Consider the following 17,654-nt stretch of genomic DNA (forward strand, 5'->3'; position numbering starts at 1 on the left):
TATGCTGTTAATAACCAAAACATCTGTGGATCCACAAGTTGTCAGGAGAATTTCTCATTTCTTTTTGTTTGCTCCAATGTCATTCTAACAGAAAAAGTAACACATTCTTTCCACATACTGGGCCCAGTCTCCAATGGCAGGATTGAACAAGACAACCTTCCCAATGAGCAGCATGAGGTGGGAATGCTTACCCTCACTCAAAGATGACTGTTGTAAGTGAATCTCTTCAGGGACATGTTTTTCTCTCATCACCACTGAAACAACTCCATGAAGGCCAGCATCCCATCACCAAGACACCAAGACACCAAGACACCAAGACACCAAGACACCAAGACACCAAGACACCAACCATTTACACATGCATATGACATGACACTGACCCAGCAAACTCAGAGCCAGCTCGTAGTGTGAGCAGAACCCCTGACACTCCTGTTTATATCTGCCAGCCAGGGCTCCCTGATTGGACCAGGTTAACAAGCCCAATCAGGGCACAAATTCTATGAGGTCCACCTGTCCGACCTGACTTCAGTCACTGCACACAGTGATCTATCTTCTTGAAATGTTGCAGCCCTGCTGCTGTGGGTTGACCCACAATACCATTTGAAAGGGCATTCCAGGATTTTGACCCAGCGACCATGAAGGAACAATGAAATATTTCCAAATTCAGATGGTGAGTGCCTCGAAAGGGACCTTCACTGACGTGGTGTTCTTATGTATCTGCTGCCCTTGACTTTCTAGACGAATGTGATTGTAGGTTTGGAGGATGCTGTCTGAGGATCTCTAGTGAGTTTCGGCAGTGCATCTTGTAGATAGTACACACTGCTGCTACTCAGTGCTGGAGGGAGTATATACTTGTGGATGTAGATCACTTCAAGCAGGCTGCTTTTTCCTGGATGGTGTCAAGCTCGTTGAGTGTTGTTGTGGCTGTAACCATCCAGGCAAGTGGGGAGTATTCCATCACAGTCCTGACTTGTGCCTTGGAGATGGCAGACGGGCTTTGGAGAATAAGGAGGTGAGTTACTCGCCGCACTGTTCCTCACCTCTGACCTGGACTTGTAGCCGCTGTATCTATATGGTGAGCCATGTTGAGTTTTTGTTTCATGATAACTCCCAGAGAGTTGATTGAGGGGGATTCAGTGATGGTAACTGCTTTCAATGTCAATGGGCAGTGGTTGGATCGTCTCTTATTGGACTTTGCCACTGTCTGGTAATTGTGAGGCACGAATGTTACTTGCCACTTGTCAGCTCAAGCCTGGACACTCTTCAGATGTAGTTACATTAGGACATGGATAACTTCATTTTCTGAGGAGTCATGAGTGGTGCTGAGCATTGTGCAATCATCAGCAAATGTCCCCATTTTGGACCTGACGATGGAGCTGTGACACTATCCTGAGGAACTACTGCAGCGATATCCTGAAGCTGAAATGTCTGACCCAAAAATACCCACAACCATCTTCCCAGATGCCAACAATGACACCAAATAGTGAAGGGTTTGCCTCCAATACACATTGAATCCAGTACTGGATGCCACCAATGGTCCAATGCAGCAACGATGTCAAGGCTTTTCACTCTCATCTCATCTCTAGAATCCATCTCTTTTTGTCCATATTTGAACGAGAGCTGCAATGAGGCCAGGAGCAGAGAGGCCCTGGCAAAACCCAAACTGGGTGTCACTGAGCAGGTTATTGCTGAGCAGGTGCTGCTTGATAACGCTGTTGATGACACCTTCCATCACTTTCCTGATGATTGAGAGGGCACTGATGGAGCAGGATTTGGACAGATTGGATTTGTCCTGCTTTTGGTGGAACAGGACATGACAGGGCAATATTCCACATTGCAGTCTACACACCAGTGTAATAACTTTACTGGTAGAGCATGGCCATGGGAATGCCGGTTCTGGAGCACATGTCTTCAGGACTATTGCTGGAATGTTGTCTTGGCCCATTGCCTTAGCAGTATCTAGTGTCTCCAAGTGTTCTTTGACAACATGTGGATCGAATTGAACTGTCTGAACACTGGTATCTGTCCTGCTGGGTACCACTGGAGGAGGCTGAGATGGATCATGCACTTGGCACTTCTGGATGAAGATTTTTCTGAATTCTTCAGCTTTATCTTTTGCACCGAAGCACAGGGCTCTTCCATCATTAAAAATGCAGATATTTGTGGAACCTCCTCTTCCAGGAAGTTGTTGAATTGTTCACCACCATTCATGACTGGATGTGGCAGGACTGTACAGTTCAGATCTCATCCATTTGCTGACGTATCACTTGGCTGTGCCTATCACTTGCTGCTTTTGTTGTTTGGTTTTGCCAGGAATCCTGTTTGTTAGCTTCACCAGGTTGCCACCTTATCTCCAGGCCTGCCTCGTGTTGTTTCTGACAGTCCCTCCTGCACTATACATTGAACCAGTGTTGATCCCCTGCTTTGATGGTAATGATTGAGTTGGAGATATCCAGGGAATGAGGTTACAGATTGTGCTGGAATACAATTCTGCTGCTGTTGATGGCCCACAGCACCTCATGGGTGCCCCAACTTGAACTGCGAGCTCTGTTCAAAGTGTGTCCCATTTGACACGGTGATGGTGCCACACGACACGATTCTCAATGTGAAGGTGGGACTTTGTCTCCACAAGGTCTGTGCAGCGGTCACTCTTACTCATACTGTCATGGACAGGTACATCTGCAGCTGGCAAATTGGTGAGGATGAGGTCAATTATGTTTTTCCCTCTTTCTGTATCTCTGACCACCTGCCGCAGACACAGCCTAGCAGGTGTGCCCTTTCGGACCCGACCAGCTCGATCTGTGGCGATGCTGCCGAGTCACTCTTGGCGATGGACATTGAAATCCCCCACCCAGGGGATGCTTTGTGTCCTTCCCATCCTCAGTGCTTCCTCCAAGTGTTGTTCAATATGGAGGAGGATTGATGCATCAGCCGAGGGAGGACGGTACGTGGTAATCAGCAGGAGGTTTCCTTACCCATGAGACTTCATGGGGACAGTGTTAATATTGGGGATTCCCAGAGAAACTCACTCCCGACTGGATATCACTGTGTTGCCACCTCTGCTGGGTCTGTACTGCCTGTTGGTCAGGACATACCCAGGGATGGTGATGCTGCTGTCCTTGACATTGTCTGTAAGGTATGATTCAGTGAGTATGACTGGGTCAGACTGTTACTTGTTCAGTCTCTGAGGCAGCTCTCCCAATTCGATCGAAGTGCCCAGATGTCAGTGAGGAGGACTGTGCAGGGGCGACAGGGCTGTTTCTGTCATTGTCTTTATCAGTGCCCAGGTGGCCTGTCTGGTTCCATTTGTTTGTTGAAACTTTGTCCTGATCGATACGACTGCATGTCCTGCTCGGCTATTTCAGAGGGCAGGTGAGAGTCAACCACCTCGCTGTGGGACTGGAATCACATGTCGACCAGACAAGGTGAGGATGGGAGATTTCCTTTCCTGAAGGACATTTGTGAAGCAAATTAGTTTTTCAGACAATAGAGAATGGTTTCATGATCATCAGAAGGTTCTTACTTTCAGATTTCTTTCATTGAATTCAAATGACACCATCTGCTGTGGTGGGATTCAAACCTGAGTCTCCAGAACTTCAGCTGAGTTTCTGGATTAATAGTCTATCGATAATACCAGGAGGTCAGAGCCTCCCCTTTGACCATTGAGCATGTGCTGTAAAGAAAAGACATTTATTCCGCTTCTACATCAAAGGTGAATGAGGAAAATAAAAGCTGATATAGTGTTCTGCTTTATTGTGCGGGGAATTGAATACAAGGGCCGGGAGGTTATGAATCAGCTAGACAGGGGTCTTGACTGGCTGAATGTGGAAAGGAGGTTTCTTCTTGTGGGAGATTGGAGAAGAAGGGGTCAGAGTTTGAACATAAGTGGGTCACTCATTTAAAATAAAGATAAAGATTGATTTTCCCTCTCAGAGTGTTTTGAATCTCTTCCGCAAATGGCAGTGGGTGCAGAACATCCAAATATTTGGAAGGCAGAGGTAAATAGCTTCGTGATGACCAAGGGGATGAAAGATTATCAGGGATCGGCAGGAATGTAGAGTTGAGTTTAAAATCAGATCAGCCATGATCTCATTGAGTGGGGGAGCACGCTGGAAGGGGCGAGTGGCCTATCCTTGTCCCGTTTCCGTATGTTTCTCCATTTTTCAGGTTTTTTGATGACACACTTGTTGACATTTGGCCTTGATGTCAAGCGTGGATACTCTCACCTCATCTCTGGAATTCTCATAGAAACATATAAAATTTGAACAGCAGCAGGCAGGGTGAATACAGGAAGAGTGTTCCCAACCAACAGGCAATCCAGAACCAGAGGTGACATTCGAAGGATACAGTGAAGACCAGTTTAGACTGAGATGAGATGAAAATTCTTCACACAGCGTATGGTGAGCCTGTGGAATTCCTGGCCAAATAGAGCGATTGAGGTCCAGACATTGAATAATTACAAAAGGAGTCATTTGTAGACTTCAAGGCTAAGGGAGAAAAGGATGTGGGGTGAATGTTGAACAGGGTCAGCAATGATCAGAATGAATGTGGGAGCAGGATCAAAGGGCCGATTGGACTTCTCCTGATCCTGTTTTCAATGTTTTTACTTCTCTCTATCCTCGCCTGAGGTGTTTCTCATCCAAAGCCCACATTTCCCTTTCATTGTAACAACAATTCCTTCGAGTGGAGTGTTTTTGATCTGATTCTCATTGAGTTCTGGATGCTGGAATTCATCCCATCACTGATGTTAGTCTGACCAGACTGTACTTACAGGAGTTCTCTGTCTGTCTGTCTGTCTCTGTCTCTCTCTCCCCCTCCCACTCTCTCTCTCTCTCTCCCTCTCGCTCTCTCTCCTGTTGATGGAATTTACCAAATATGCAATATCCCCAGTTCTCTGGTACCACTGTTACATTCACAGAGGATTGAAAATGTTACCCAGTGCTTCACTATTTCCAACATTCCTTCCCTCAGAAACCTTCATACATCACCCCCAGAGCAGGGATATTTTCTCCTTTACTCTGGTTCAACAACTGTTGGATTGACAGGTGTTAACTGAACCTGTTTGTTCAGTGACTGTAATTAACGGCAGTCTCCAAAGAGCCTCATTGTCTCACTGGAGAATTTCGGTCTTCCATTAATAAGGCAACCCTTTCAAAGTGTTATCCCATAGTGTCAGTGGCAGCGTCATCCTGAGATTAACAGCAGCTGGAGAGAGAGGGAGAGGACAATTTGGAATCTGGGAATAATAGAGTGGATGGCTACAGCAATGGGCAGGAGTTTCCATGATATGATTGAGTATCTTTCGGCAAATTATGATCGGATGCCATTACGTGCTCGGATTCAGATAGTAATTCTGACTATTCAGCACATTTACTATCCCATTCTGGCTATTATTGGTGTCCCTGGTAAGTCTCATTACTGTGCTATTAATTGTATAAACCACCTTTCTGTCACTTACTGTTCTTGTCACTTCAGCCTTGGGAAGACCAGATCTGTTGTCTTTTGTCACTGTCACAAAGTCAGTTTCCTGTTCACGCACTCAATCCCCTCCTTTACCAACATCTCACATTGTACCAGACTGTTCATAACTTCACTGTTCTATTTCACCCTGAACTGAAGTCTAACCTGACATTCTCTCCCTTCCCAGTTCTGCCCAATACCCCCTCGATGATGCATACACCTCCACCTCTAGCTCCATTTTTAATCAACCTAGCATCATTTCCGATAAAATATTTATTTTGTTTGTTACTGATGGATGGTGATTCAGTGAGCACTTTGGATTTATTTACTGTTGATGTCCCATTCGAACCTTTCCAGTTACCATGTAATGGGGAGATGTATTTGCTGTAGTTTTGCTGTTGCAATTGTTTCTGAAACTGCAGGGCACTGTTCCCCATCAACAACATTAATTAGCAAAATAGAATAATTTAGTCCAGAAAACATGTTGATACCGGATGTTCCATGAATGATGGTATGTTGATCTGATATTTTAGGTGCAACCCGCTTTGAGTTTCTGTGCTGTTCTTCCGCTTTTGAATTGAACTGATACTTGAATTAGTAAAGCACAATTTTCCATGTGATTTATGATCCTGGTCTACCTTTGAACAGTTTTCTTTCTTCTTTCCCGGGTTTGTTGTCTTCTTGCTGGATTCTGCTTCCACAGGGCACTCTGGTCCTCACAGGAGACATCATCGATAAGTGTAGCCCCATTCCCTCTCCTTGTTCACTGCTTTGGGGGCAGCACTCAGCATATCAACAAATGAGGTGCCAACCCTGAGAAGCTACACACAGGACTACACACACGTTAAACTGTGCAAGCAACAGGCACAGAATAAAGTATTCACATCATCACCAGATCAGATCGAAGCTCTGCTGTTCTGCAACATCTAGGTGTAAATGGAGCTGGACAGTGCAAAAACTAACCAGTGGATATGTTTCCAAATATCAGCGTTCCCCTGAGCTGCTGCCTGCTGTCCAGATCCACCCCACAATGGGACCTCGATTTTCGTGCAGTTCCCCACTTTGTCGACATTCCTGGTGGGGAAGGTGAGTTTATCCTTTCGGAATGTTTGGCAATGGAGATAAGGGCAGCAGATGCGGGGGAACATCACCAGCTGCAGGTTTCCCCTCAAACCACTCACCATCCTGACTTGGAAATACATCACCGTTCCTTCATTGTCACTGCATCTAAATCCTGGAATTCCCTCCCTAAGGGTGTTGTGGGTCTGTGTCCAGCACATGGACTGCAGTGGTTCAAGAAGGCAGCTCCCCACCGCTTTCTCTGGGGAAGTGAGGAATGGGACAATCAATGCTGGCAAAGCCAATGATCCCCACATCCCACGTATGGAAAGAAAAGTCAGGATGATGGTTTTTTTCCAGGGGACAGTGTGACTAATTGTTGAGAGGATTTCAGGGAAACAGCAGAATAATTGTATATTTCACAGGCACAGATGTAGAGGGAGCATGAACACTGAAGATTAAAGCTCCCTTTGGTGGGTTGCAGAACACCTACAAGCTTTGTACAGATGACAGCATGGTGCAGATTTCCACACTTCAAAGTCAATGTGTCTCACCCAACTTTGTTTTCCCACATTCCTTCATGTTATTTTACTCTCGGGCAGCTTGAGGAAAGGAGAGACTTGGACCCAAGGGCACAGCATAGAGGAAAGGATTATCTTTCAGAACGGGGATAAGGAGAAATGTTTTCAGCCAAAGAGTAGTGAATCTCTGGAATTCCCTGCCACAGAACCAGTGGAGGCCAGGTCATTGAGTATATTTAAGGAGGAGTTGGATAGGTTCTGAATTGCCACAGGGAGTAAGGGTTGCGGGGAAAAAGTGGGAGAATGGGGTTGAGAAACTTAGCAACCATGATTGAATGGCAGAGCATGCGCAAGGGGCTGAATGGCCTAACGTTCGCTCCTATGTCTCCTGGTCTTATGGTGTTATCCTTTCCAGGTCCGGAGCCTCGGATTATAACATTATATGGTTCTACCATCTTTATCCACATGTTAGACAGCCAATTTAAATTCCTGTGCAGGAAGCAGAATGTGGGAGATGGTTCAAATCCATCGGTGTGTCTGTATATTCATTCCCCAATTCCACAATCCCTAAGGCAGAGGACAGAGAGTCAATGTTGTCTGCAAAGGCTCAGATCTTTTGCTGGAGTGTATAATGTGTCCCACACAATTACAGTCCCTCCCCAGGGGTACGGGTGAGATGGGACCACACAGGAGAACTTTGAAAGATATTTCATAACACGACCCATTCCTTTGTATAGAGAGGAAGGAGCACAGAATGATACAGCACAAGCCTGCGCTGACTTATTTTCCCCTTTCATACTAAAGCTGCCTTCACTGACAGGATCCACATCCCTCTATTCCCTTCCTTTTCATGTATTTGTCCAGGTGCTTCTTGAATGCTGCTGTTGTGTTTGCTTCCAGCACCTCCTCTGGCAGCACGTTCGAGGCACTCACCACCCTTTGTGTGAAAACCCTGCCTCACACATCTCATTAAACTTTCCTCCCCGCTGCCCCTGAAATTTGAATTCATGTTCCCTCATAATTGACCCCTTCACCCAGCAAGAGAGCCTCGTACTTCCCACTCTTTCTGTGCCATTCACAATCTCATAATCTGGTGTCAGGTCGGCCCTCAGCCTCTTGCTTTCCAATGAAACCCCAGTCTATCCAGCCTTGCTTCATCGCTACAATCCCTCACACCATGCAACATCCTGGTCAAACTTTTCTCTACTCTCTCCAAAGCATCCACATTCTTCTGGTAGTGTGCTGATCCAAACTGGGTACAATATTTCAACTGTGGCCTCAGTAAAGTGCCACAAAGCTGCAGCACAACTTATCCATACATTTACTCAATGCACTTTCCAATGAAGGCAACAATGCCACAGGACTTTTTGAGTCAATTATCTCCCTGTGCTGCCACCTTCAGTGACCTGTGGACCTGCAAACACAGATACCTCTGCATTTTCAATCTCCGAAGGGGCATACTAACGCTGCTATGGTTTCTGCTATTCACTGTACAATTTTCACCAGCCCATAATCTTCCAAAATGCATCACTTCACATTTGTCTGGAAATTTAAATATATACACCAAGCTTTCACGGTGTCAGTGGCACCCGTTGGTGTAAAAACAGTGAATAGTCTTAGATTTTGCAAATTTGACGCCAGCAGCAATGTGTAAGACAATACAACTCATCCCCTACGTTTGTATGAGGCTCCTTGGCTTCATCCCATGTCCAACCCTCTCTCTCATCATTGCCTCTTTGACCTGACACAATCTGCCCATCTTCTTTCCCAGCTATCCATCCCACTGACCAATCCCCATCACTCACCTCCTGCATTTATCTATCACCTTCCCATCCAGCTTCACCAGCCCCACCCATCCTCTCACTATTTATTTCCCAGTTCCCTCCCCACTCCCCATTTCTGAAGAAGGGTCCCGAACCGAAGCATCAACTCTCCTGCTCCTCTGATGCTGCCTGGCCTGCTGTGTTCCTCCAGCTCCACACTGTGATATCTCTGACTCCAGCATCTGCAGTTCTACTGACCTCGCTGGTCATTTTATGTCCATTTCAAACCATTAACTGCCAGTTCCATTCTGTATATCAGAGGGGCACATCCTGCTGAATAGGCTACCTAATTAACCATCAGTGTATGATCATGTCTAACACATTCCACATTAACACCATACAGACGTGTTAAACCCCTAAGCTGGCAGCTGATCAGCCGTTGTCTCTGTGCTATGACAGATTAAACAAGTGAGCATTAGTTATACACAGGGCTACCTCATCGTTATCAATTTGTTTCAGGTTTTTCTTTCTCTGCTCAAGTACCATTGTTCCAAAAGAACTGCAGCCATAATTTCTGATTGTGTCATCGGAGATATTTTTCTGCACGCTGATTGATTTATGAATGGATCAGGAATGGCACCTTTGTGCTATGGCCTGGCTCTGTGTTATCCATGTTGGGCCTTAGTCCGTACTCAGGTGTCTGTCCTGAACGCTTGTTCCATTTCCAAGTTTGCCCAATTTGTGAACTTAATGTCAGAAGCTTTTGGCCCAAATCAACTACATTTAAAATGGAGTTGTCTGTATTGGTATAGGAACAACGTCACTGAGCAGACTGCATCACAGTCCGACCTTTCTCTCCCATACTCTGGGCCAGCTATTGGTCACCCTGCGCCCTGAGGCCAAGCTGCCCAGTTCATCACTTGTTTCACTAAAACCTTTCCAGTGCTTGAGTCAGGATTGAACACCACTCGCGTCAACCAATATTGGAGATGTTTATAACAACAGGCCCTGCTCATAGGGCACGTTGTGCTATCAACATTTATTGCCTTTACAAACACTGGTCCATTTACTGGAGTTCTCCATCAACTGTTGTGCTCTGCTTGGGGTTTTGTATATTGTGTATTGTTGTTGATCTGTGGAGCGACCCAACACTCTCATCATCATTCCCAAATTTGCTGTCCATAACCCTCGCTCTAACCCCATAAGACTCGGCGCTCCCATCGATGGAATGGTCCAACTACTCCTGGAGTGTAATGTTGTAGAAAAGATACATCAATTAGTGACTTGCTCCAATTGTGACCTTTTAGCCAATGACCTTTCCATCCCCTGTCTATCCAGGCACATGTATTGTATGTAATGATAATTTCATCATACCCAACCCATTGTAGTGTGAATCCTGGCTCCTCTAACATGACCTTCACAATGACATTATCTCCGACACTGGACAGCTCAGCCTGTCCCAATCCTGCCTCAACCTCCCTGTCCTATCTGAACAGCTGTTCAGGAACTTCAAGTCTCAGTCCGTGCAGCGTTCACAGCTTTCTCACAATTGGTTCACTTGTCTCCCTTATTTCCTCATTTCCAGTCACAACGTGCCCTGGTAATCTCATTCCCATTCCTGTCATTAATGCCGAGGGAGTAAATCCAATCAATCCACATGGTGTTTCCCTCAATCCCATTGGGCTACTGAGCAACGGATTGACCCATCCGTCTGACATCTCCTGGAAGGTTTCAGCTAATTCTCTATTTCATGCCTTGTACATTGACTTAGACATGCCTAAGCTCTGCAGTGGGAGGGAGTCTGGAATTTTGCTTGATTCCCACCTAATTACAAACTTCCCATAATCATAAGAACTAGAAACAGGGGTCGTCCATTCAGCTCACGCGGTATAGGATTGACACAATCCCTAAATTAGTCATGACTGACCAACAAGCCATTTCTCCTAAACTCAGTGAGAGGGTTCCTGTGAAGTCTGTTTGTAATTGTTCGCAAGAACACTTTGGTTTGGCCTGGTGTGAGATGCGGTACTGGACTGGGCTAAGTGGGTCAATGAGAGAACATACCTGACAGAACTTTGTTACATCTCTTCTCATTCCTTTCCAGCACCAACACCTGCCCATTGTTTGCAGCAGAGAACTCCCTCCCATGGTGTGCGTTTCCACAGTATGATATATGAGTGCAGCGTGACGCTACCACCCTTTCCTCTCTTCACTAAATGCAATCAGCACCTTGCCTGTGGTAGTTGATACCTGGGGCCTTCTTTGCTGCCTCAGCTGCCCATTGGTCACCCAATTAAATGGGATCTGCTTCTTTCTATGTGGTTTAAGATTTATCACAGCTACCTCTCGTCATGGTCACGATCTCTCTGGGATGGCATTGTCCACCTACAGATTCGTTTCTATAATAACTTTGACAAAAAGACCTTGTTACTCACAATGAATTATTATTTCTGCGACATAAATCCTTCAGCGACCATTAAAATGAACTGTGAAAGATAGTACAGTTCTCTTCACATAAGCTGCTTCAAGCTCTTGAAACAAAGTGCATCAAATGATTCTATCTTCTCATGATTTTTAGAAAGGTCCTTACAATATTCTTAACAACAGGATCATTTTATTTGATCCTGGACACTAAGTTTGGAAAATTTTCATCCTTTGTCTCTGCTATCATTTCCTCTGGGTGCTCTCCAGAATTCCTGGCTGTTCTCCAGGAGCGAGAGATGAAGAAAATATCTTAGTTTTGTTCCTAAGCCCATCTTACCTGGCTCTGACATGATCCATTTATTTCTGCTGCCTCTCTGTCCTTCCTGAACACACAGCTCCAGCTTACCCGTTTTGTTGAAGGCTTGTGAGGGCTCCAACCTCTGTCTGTGTGTTTCTGACTTTCTCACCAAACACCCTCCGGCTCTGCCAGCCAAGTTCCAACTCCTCGCCCAGTATTACTCACCTGATCTGTTCCAACCCACCAGCTACAAGTCACACGTATTGCATTTCCAACAATACACAAATGTCTCCTCATCAAAATGGACAAAGCAGGCCACTCGTGAAAAGGCCAGAAATCAACCTACAATATTCACTCCCTCTACAGCCAGCTCTCAGTTGCTGGTAGGGATGCCCATGATTGAGCAGCATAAAATGTCCAATGACTGCCTCTGACAAGCTTTGCAGGACATGGCTGACAGAAGCTGGAGAGAGTGTGGGAAAGCCCTGCCTAATGTCTTCTCAGCAAGGAACACAATCGGCCGTCTGTCTAAAATACAGTAGAATGTACAACTGTAATGGCCAATATAGGTCAGAACATTTCACAGCAAGCAGATTTTTTTTTGAGATTTTCAATCAATCAATTATAATATGACAAGTTGCTATTAGTTATGATTCATCCAGATAATAATAGATATTGTTTCTGAAGTAGTTATGGATTCACATATTTCCAAACAGAAAAAAAATCACAAAACACGTTTGAAGGTGAGATTCAAAAACTAACTTGAGGCAATAGAAGAGATATCTCTTATGTTTTAACAAGCACAGTGACGAGCAGGATTGCCATGCATATTGAAATACAGTGTTCTCCTTGTAATGGGAACATTGACAATCCCTGTCTCTGTTATATCCTGGTATGAGATAATAGGTTTAGCAGACCACAGATGCGATAACTAGAATATAAGCTTTACTTGGTATCTGAGAGATGCAGAATATCTATTCAAAATTAAACCTCTAAATGCACCAAAATGAAAACAGTAGCAAGAAAATTGCTCTTATAGAACGATGTAACAAGGACCCAATCACGTTTGGACAACCCAGCATTATTGACCAATAATACACAGGGGGAGGGAACATATGCTGCAGCGGGAAAGAAGAGCAAGGAAAAGTATAAAATGAGAAGCTGTTATTAGGAGAGTAGAGTGCATTTGAAACACCCTTTATATGGAGTGTCTCGAGTACTTGTCCTTGCAATTACAAGTTCTGGCTCGAATCATCTTCCATATGCCTGAACTCAGCTGTCTCCAAAAACTTACTCCAAGATGGGTTGCCCCTACAGAGGGATCAGTGTGTACCACCTACAGGATGCTCTGCAGTGACTCACCGAATGTCCTTTGACAGCACCTGCCAAAGTAGAAATCTTGACATCTCCAAAGACATGTACAGCACACTCAGGGTACGCCACTGAGCAAGTTCCCCTTCATTTCCAGATTAGGAAACATATCGACTTCCTTCATTGAAGCTGGGACTAAATGCAATGATCTCTCCCAAATAGCCCAGTGGGTGCAGCGACACTCCTCAGACCGCAACAGTCTACAACCAACGTGATAGATGAAATTAGAGTGAGGAAATGCTGGATTCACCAAAAACGTTCATATTCCATGAAATAAATTTTTAAAAAATGAGAACAGATTCGAATAAAAGAAGGAAAGGTTCAGTCCCCATGCACCAAGGACACTGGGTAATGATCCATCACAGGAAGCAAGTCTGTTGCTCCGAACACTAACCCGGGGTCACTGGGTAATGATCAGGAACAGGAACTGGGTCTGATTCCCTCTCACAGTAATACAAGGTCATTGGGTAATGACCTCCAACAGGCATTTAGGCTGATTTCTCCATAATAACTGTGTTCAGGCTTCATTTCCAAAAATTAATATTCTCTATTGTGCTTTTTACTACTTCCTGTTATGTCTCTGAACTGACAGAAAATGTTCAGACAGTTTTACCAATTTTTGTTCTTATTTTAAACAATCAAATTGGTGATATTGTTTCATGGTCTTTGCTTACCTTATGAGATATCTCTCTCCGATGGATAAAGATGTCACTAAATCCTTGAACATTGAGACAAATTTAAAAATGTCAGAAATCCAATTAGCTCATTTTACTCTGAAAATGATGTGTAATAATTTTATTTATTTCCTTTTCTCACAGTTAATTTACTGACAATTGTGATATTGTCTCAGAGAAAGTGTGGACTCTCCAAATGTGTTACTCGCTACCTGATGGCCATGGCGGTGATGGATCTGTTGGTTCTAATCTTCGACCTGATATTGAGGCATATTCCAGTTGTTTTTTGGGAAGGGTTTCTTTTCCTGTATTCTGTCCCTGTTTGTAATATCCATGCTGTCCTGCTTTTTGCAGCCACTGACTGTTCAGTCTGGTTCACTGTCACTTTCACCTTTGATCGATTTGTGGCCATTTGTTGCCAGAGGCTGAAAACTAAATATTGTACAGAGAGAACGGGAGCTCTGGTTCTGGGAACAGTGACAGTTTTGAGCTTTTCAAAGAATGTTTTCTGGTATTTTATGCTGACAGGCTGGTATGTGTTGGTGAATGATCCCTGGTTTTGTCGAATTACACTGGAGGCTCAGAAATCGGAAGCTTGGGGAGCAATTGAGTTCCTTCACTACATTCTCACCCCGGGAATTCCATTTATTCTGATCATGCTGCTGAATGCTTTGACTATCAGACACATTTTAATGACCAGCAGAGCCCGCAGCAGACTCCGAGCTCACAGAAGTGGGGAGAGTCCCAGAGACACAGAGATGGAAAGTCGAAGGAAATCCATCATTTTACTTTTTGTTATATCTGTAAATTTCATCCTGCTGTGGGCAGTGTTCATGGTGAGCTCAATATGGGCACGCATGATGAACATTGACAATGCAACTCAGTACATGCACGGTGCTGTCAGAGACATTGGACTCTTGCTGCAGCTCCTGAGTTGCTGCACAAACACTGCTATTTATGCTGTGACCCAGACTAAGTTCAGGGAGGAGATGAAGACTGTGGTGATATATCCATTTACACGAATCATAAACTTCACCAAATGATTGAAAGAATGTAAGTAACCGAGAAAAAGGAATTCCTATTTACCATTTTCAACAACAAATGCTTTGTAGTGTGAGTGATACAGACACAGTGGGGGCAGTCCCTCTCTCTCCCTGATATCTGTGATACAGACACAGTTTGTTCAGTTCTACACAATCTGCTCCAGATGAGATAAATTGGAATGATGGTGCTGTGGGTGAAATGCTGTCTCAGCAGAGTCAGCCTCTCCTTCAGCTGATGTTTCTCAAAGACACTTGTCAATTATTCTTCAGTTACAATAGGATCTCCACATTGTCTCCAGTGCTGTGAGAACAGAAAGTCTCCTTCCACAATGTTTCTTGTTTGGAAGGGGACCAACACTTTCATTGATCCTTTCACCAAATCTGGTTTCACTGAAACAACGGATGGAGAAATTGGAATGCTGTTTGTTGCGAAATCTGTCTCCTCTGTGAGTGATCAAAGGAACCCTTCATTAGCTCCTCTTCTGTTTGGACTCTTTGTTAATGCAATGTTCGAGGAAATATTGAAAATGGATCACACAGCCTTGCGTAAATATCTGAACCAGTGAGTCACTGTGTCGTAGAAGGCAGTTATTCAGTCCATCATGCTTCCACTGGTTTGTGAGTGTCACAGGGTGGCTGGGTCATAAGTGAAATGTCTCTGATTTAGTGATTAAATATCAGGGCTTACCACAACTGCTGAATGAAAAAGGAATGAAATATCTTCAAAGTGAGGGTGAGTGTTGTCTGCACAGAAAGAGAGACAGTGCCTGAGCTGGTGGTGATGAAAATCATTGTGTACAACTTGTTCACAGCCGCATGTTGCAGTCCTTCATATCTGCTGATGCTCTTCTGGGTCTCGTACAGACAGAGTCTTGGTGAGTTTGTCTCACCAAGGGATATTGTAGATGGGACACAGTGCTGCCCCGATGATGGGCGAGTAATTTTAAAGATGGTGGATTTGTTGCCCAACCAAGACTGTACTATCCTGAATGGTGCCAAGTTCCTTGACTGTTGTTGGTGAACAGGCTTTGGGGCGGCAGGAGGAAAGTTACTTGCCACAGAATTCCCTGCCTCTGACCTGCGATTGTAGCATGAGTATTTATAAAGCTATTCGACGTCCGGTTCTAACCCATTCCTGCCCTTATGATGGAGAGAGGGTCATTGACCAAATATCTGAAGATGGTCAGACCAGGATACAGCCCTGAAGAATTCTTGCTGTGATGTCGTGGAACTGGGATGACTGGCTGGAAGGGAAAGTCTGTCAATATTGAGAAAGACACATCCTGGTTTGAGTTCTCTTGTGTAGCTTCAAATGGAGCTGCAGTATGAGCAGTGTGTTTAGACTAGATCAGATTCGCTGCAGTGTGGAAACAGGCCATTCAGCCCGGAAGAGTGGGGAGGCTGCCTCTGGGACAGTGTGCCCTCACCCCCACCACCCCTTGAAGCATCCCACCCAGACCCATTTACCTATAATTCACACACCCCTGAACACTATGAGCAATTTAGCACGGCCAGTCGACCTAGCCTGCACATCTATGGACTGTGGGAGGAAACCGGAGCATCCGCAGGAAACCCACGCAGACACGGGGAGAATGTGCAAACTCCACACAGACAGTCGCCCAAGGCTGGAATCGAACCCGGGTCCCTGGAGCTGTGAGGCTGCAGTGCTAACCACTGAGCCACTGTGGGGACCCAAGTTCGATTCCAAACGTGTTGGAGAGTGTCCGTTTCCAAATGTAGGTGGAAGGCTGAGCAAGTAGATGGGAATGGATTTGAAGGAGGGTGTTTGGGGGAGTGGGAGGGGTGATCCGTGACCCCTTCCCCCAAACCTGCTCAACAACTGCCAGACCATTAACATTTTCACCTTGGTGTCACACTGCGCCTGAAACTTTAAAATGGAGCCATTTCACAAAAATAGCTCAGGGGCTCAGCTGTGATCACAGACTGATGTTAGTCCTTGCCCCACGCAGTCCTTCCTCAAAACCCATTCCATCAACATCTTTTCCCAGCCTGGGGGAATCTCACAGAGCTGGCGAATTAACTGTCTTTTAGGATGTTTCTGACAGGCTTTTTCTGTGTTTGCAACATGTTAGGTGTTTATTATTGATCATCTGAACTTGGGTGGGACTGCACATGGGAAGTAGAAAGTGTTTTGGAGACCTTTTGTCCTGCAGCAAGGTGAGTGAGAGTTCCCTGATAACTAGCAGCCAGACAATGCAGCATGTTAGAGTGAGACACGCTTGGAGAGACTGACCCGGGGTGCAACCTGGGGGAGACTGATCTGGGGAGAGTTACTCAGTAGAGAGGGACCCAGCAGGGGAGAGAGAACTGGGTGGTGAGGGAGCAGGAGAGATTGATCCAGTTGCATCTGACCTGAGGAGAGTGATTCGGGGGGAGAGTGAGTCGCGGGGAGGGTGACTCTGTGGGCGTGTGACTTAGGGAGACTGATCTGGAGGAAGGGTGACATTGGGAAAGTGACCCAGGGAGAGTGACCCGAGGTGGGGGTGGGGGTGGGAGGAGGAGAGTGACCCAGGTGGAGTGGGCCTGAACAGAGGCAGAAGGTAGCCGGGAAGAGTGGGGAGGCTGCCTCTGGGAGAGTGTGCCCTCACACCCACTCTCCTGCTTCTCACTCTCACTCTCTATCCTCCTTCTCACCCTCCTTCCTGACCTCTTGCCCTCCCTTCTGCACTCTCATTCTCTCTCTTGCACTTTAACTCCCTCACCTGCCTTCTCACCTTCCCTTCTGGTGTCTCACGCTCCCTCCTGCACTCTCCCTCACCCTGCTGCTCTCTCACCCTCCCTTCTGCCCTCACACAAAGCATGCAACATTCGACAGCGAGGCTCCTTCGGGGAGTCACCTTGTCACAGGGAGACTGGGGTAGGGAAGTGGGGACAGACCAGGCAAAGTAACCTGTGGAGAGAGACCTGGAGAGACTGACCTGTGGGAGAGTGACCGGGTGAGAGTGACCAGGAGGAGAGTGAATGGTAAAGAAAGGGGCTTTATGTGCGGGAAATCATATTTCACAAACTTGATTGAGCTT

At 45.6% G+C, this 17,654-nt stretch overlaps 1 protein-coding gene across 1 annotated transcript; it reads left to right on the forward strand.

Moving 5' to 3' along the window:
* Window positions 1-5,295: 5,295 nt before the first annotated feature.
* LOC132210698 (probable G-protein coupled receptor 139) lies at window positions 5,296-17,086 on the forward strand. The gene is made up of 2 exons (XM_059652232.1): window positions 5,296-5,405; window positions 13,715-17,086. The coding sequence occupies exons 1-2, from the start codon at window positions 5,321-5,323 to the stop codon at window positions 14,611-14,613; spliced, it is 984 nt and encodes a 327-aa protein (XP_059508215.1). The 5' UTR covers window positions 5,296-5,320; the 3' UTR covers window positions 14,614-17,086.
* Window positions 17,087-17,654: the final 568 nt, after the last annotated feature.

Source organism: Stegostoma tigrinum, chromosome 18 (assembly GCF_030684315.1).
Source record: "Stegostoma tigrinum isolate sSteTig4 chromosome 18, sSteTig4.hap1, whole genome shotgun sequence".
Classification (NCBI taxonomy): domain Eukaryota; kingdom Metazoa; phylum Chordata; class Chondrichthyes; order Orectolobiformes; family Stegostomatidae; genus Stegostoma; species Stegostoma tigrinum.

Bases quoted from the DNA above. Each gene is read 5' to 3' on its own strand.
- LOC132210698 (XM_059652232.1), top strand. From the start codon at position 5,321: ATGCCATTACGTGCTCGGATTCAGATAGTAATTCTGACTATTCAGCAC. The intron at 5,406-13,714 runs GTAAGTCTCATT...CTTTTCTCACAG, and splicing joins GGCTATTATTGGTGTCCCTG to TTAATTTACTGACAATTGTG.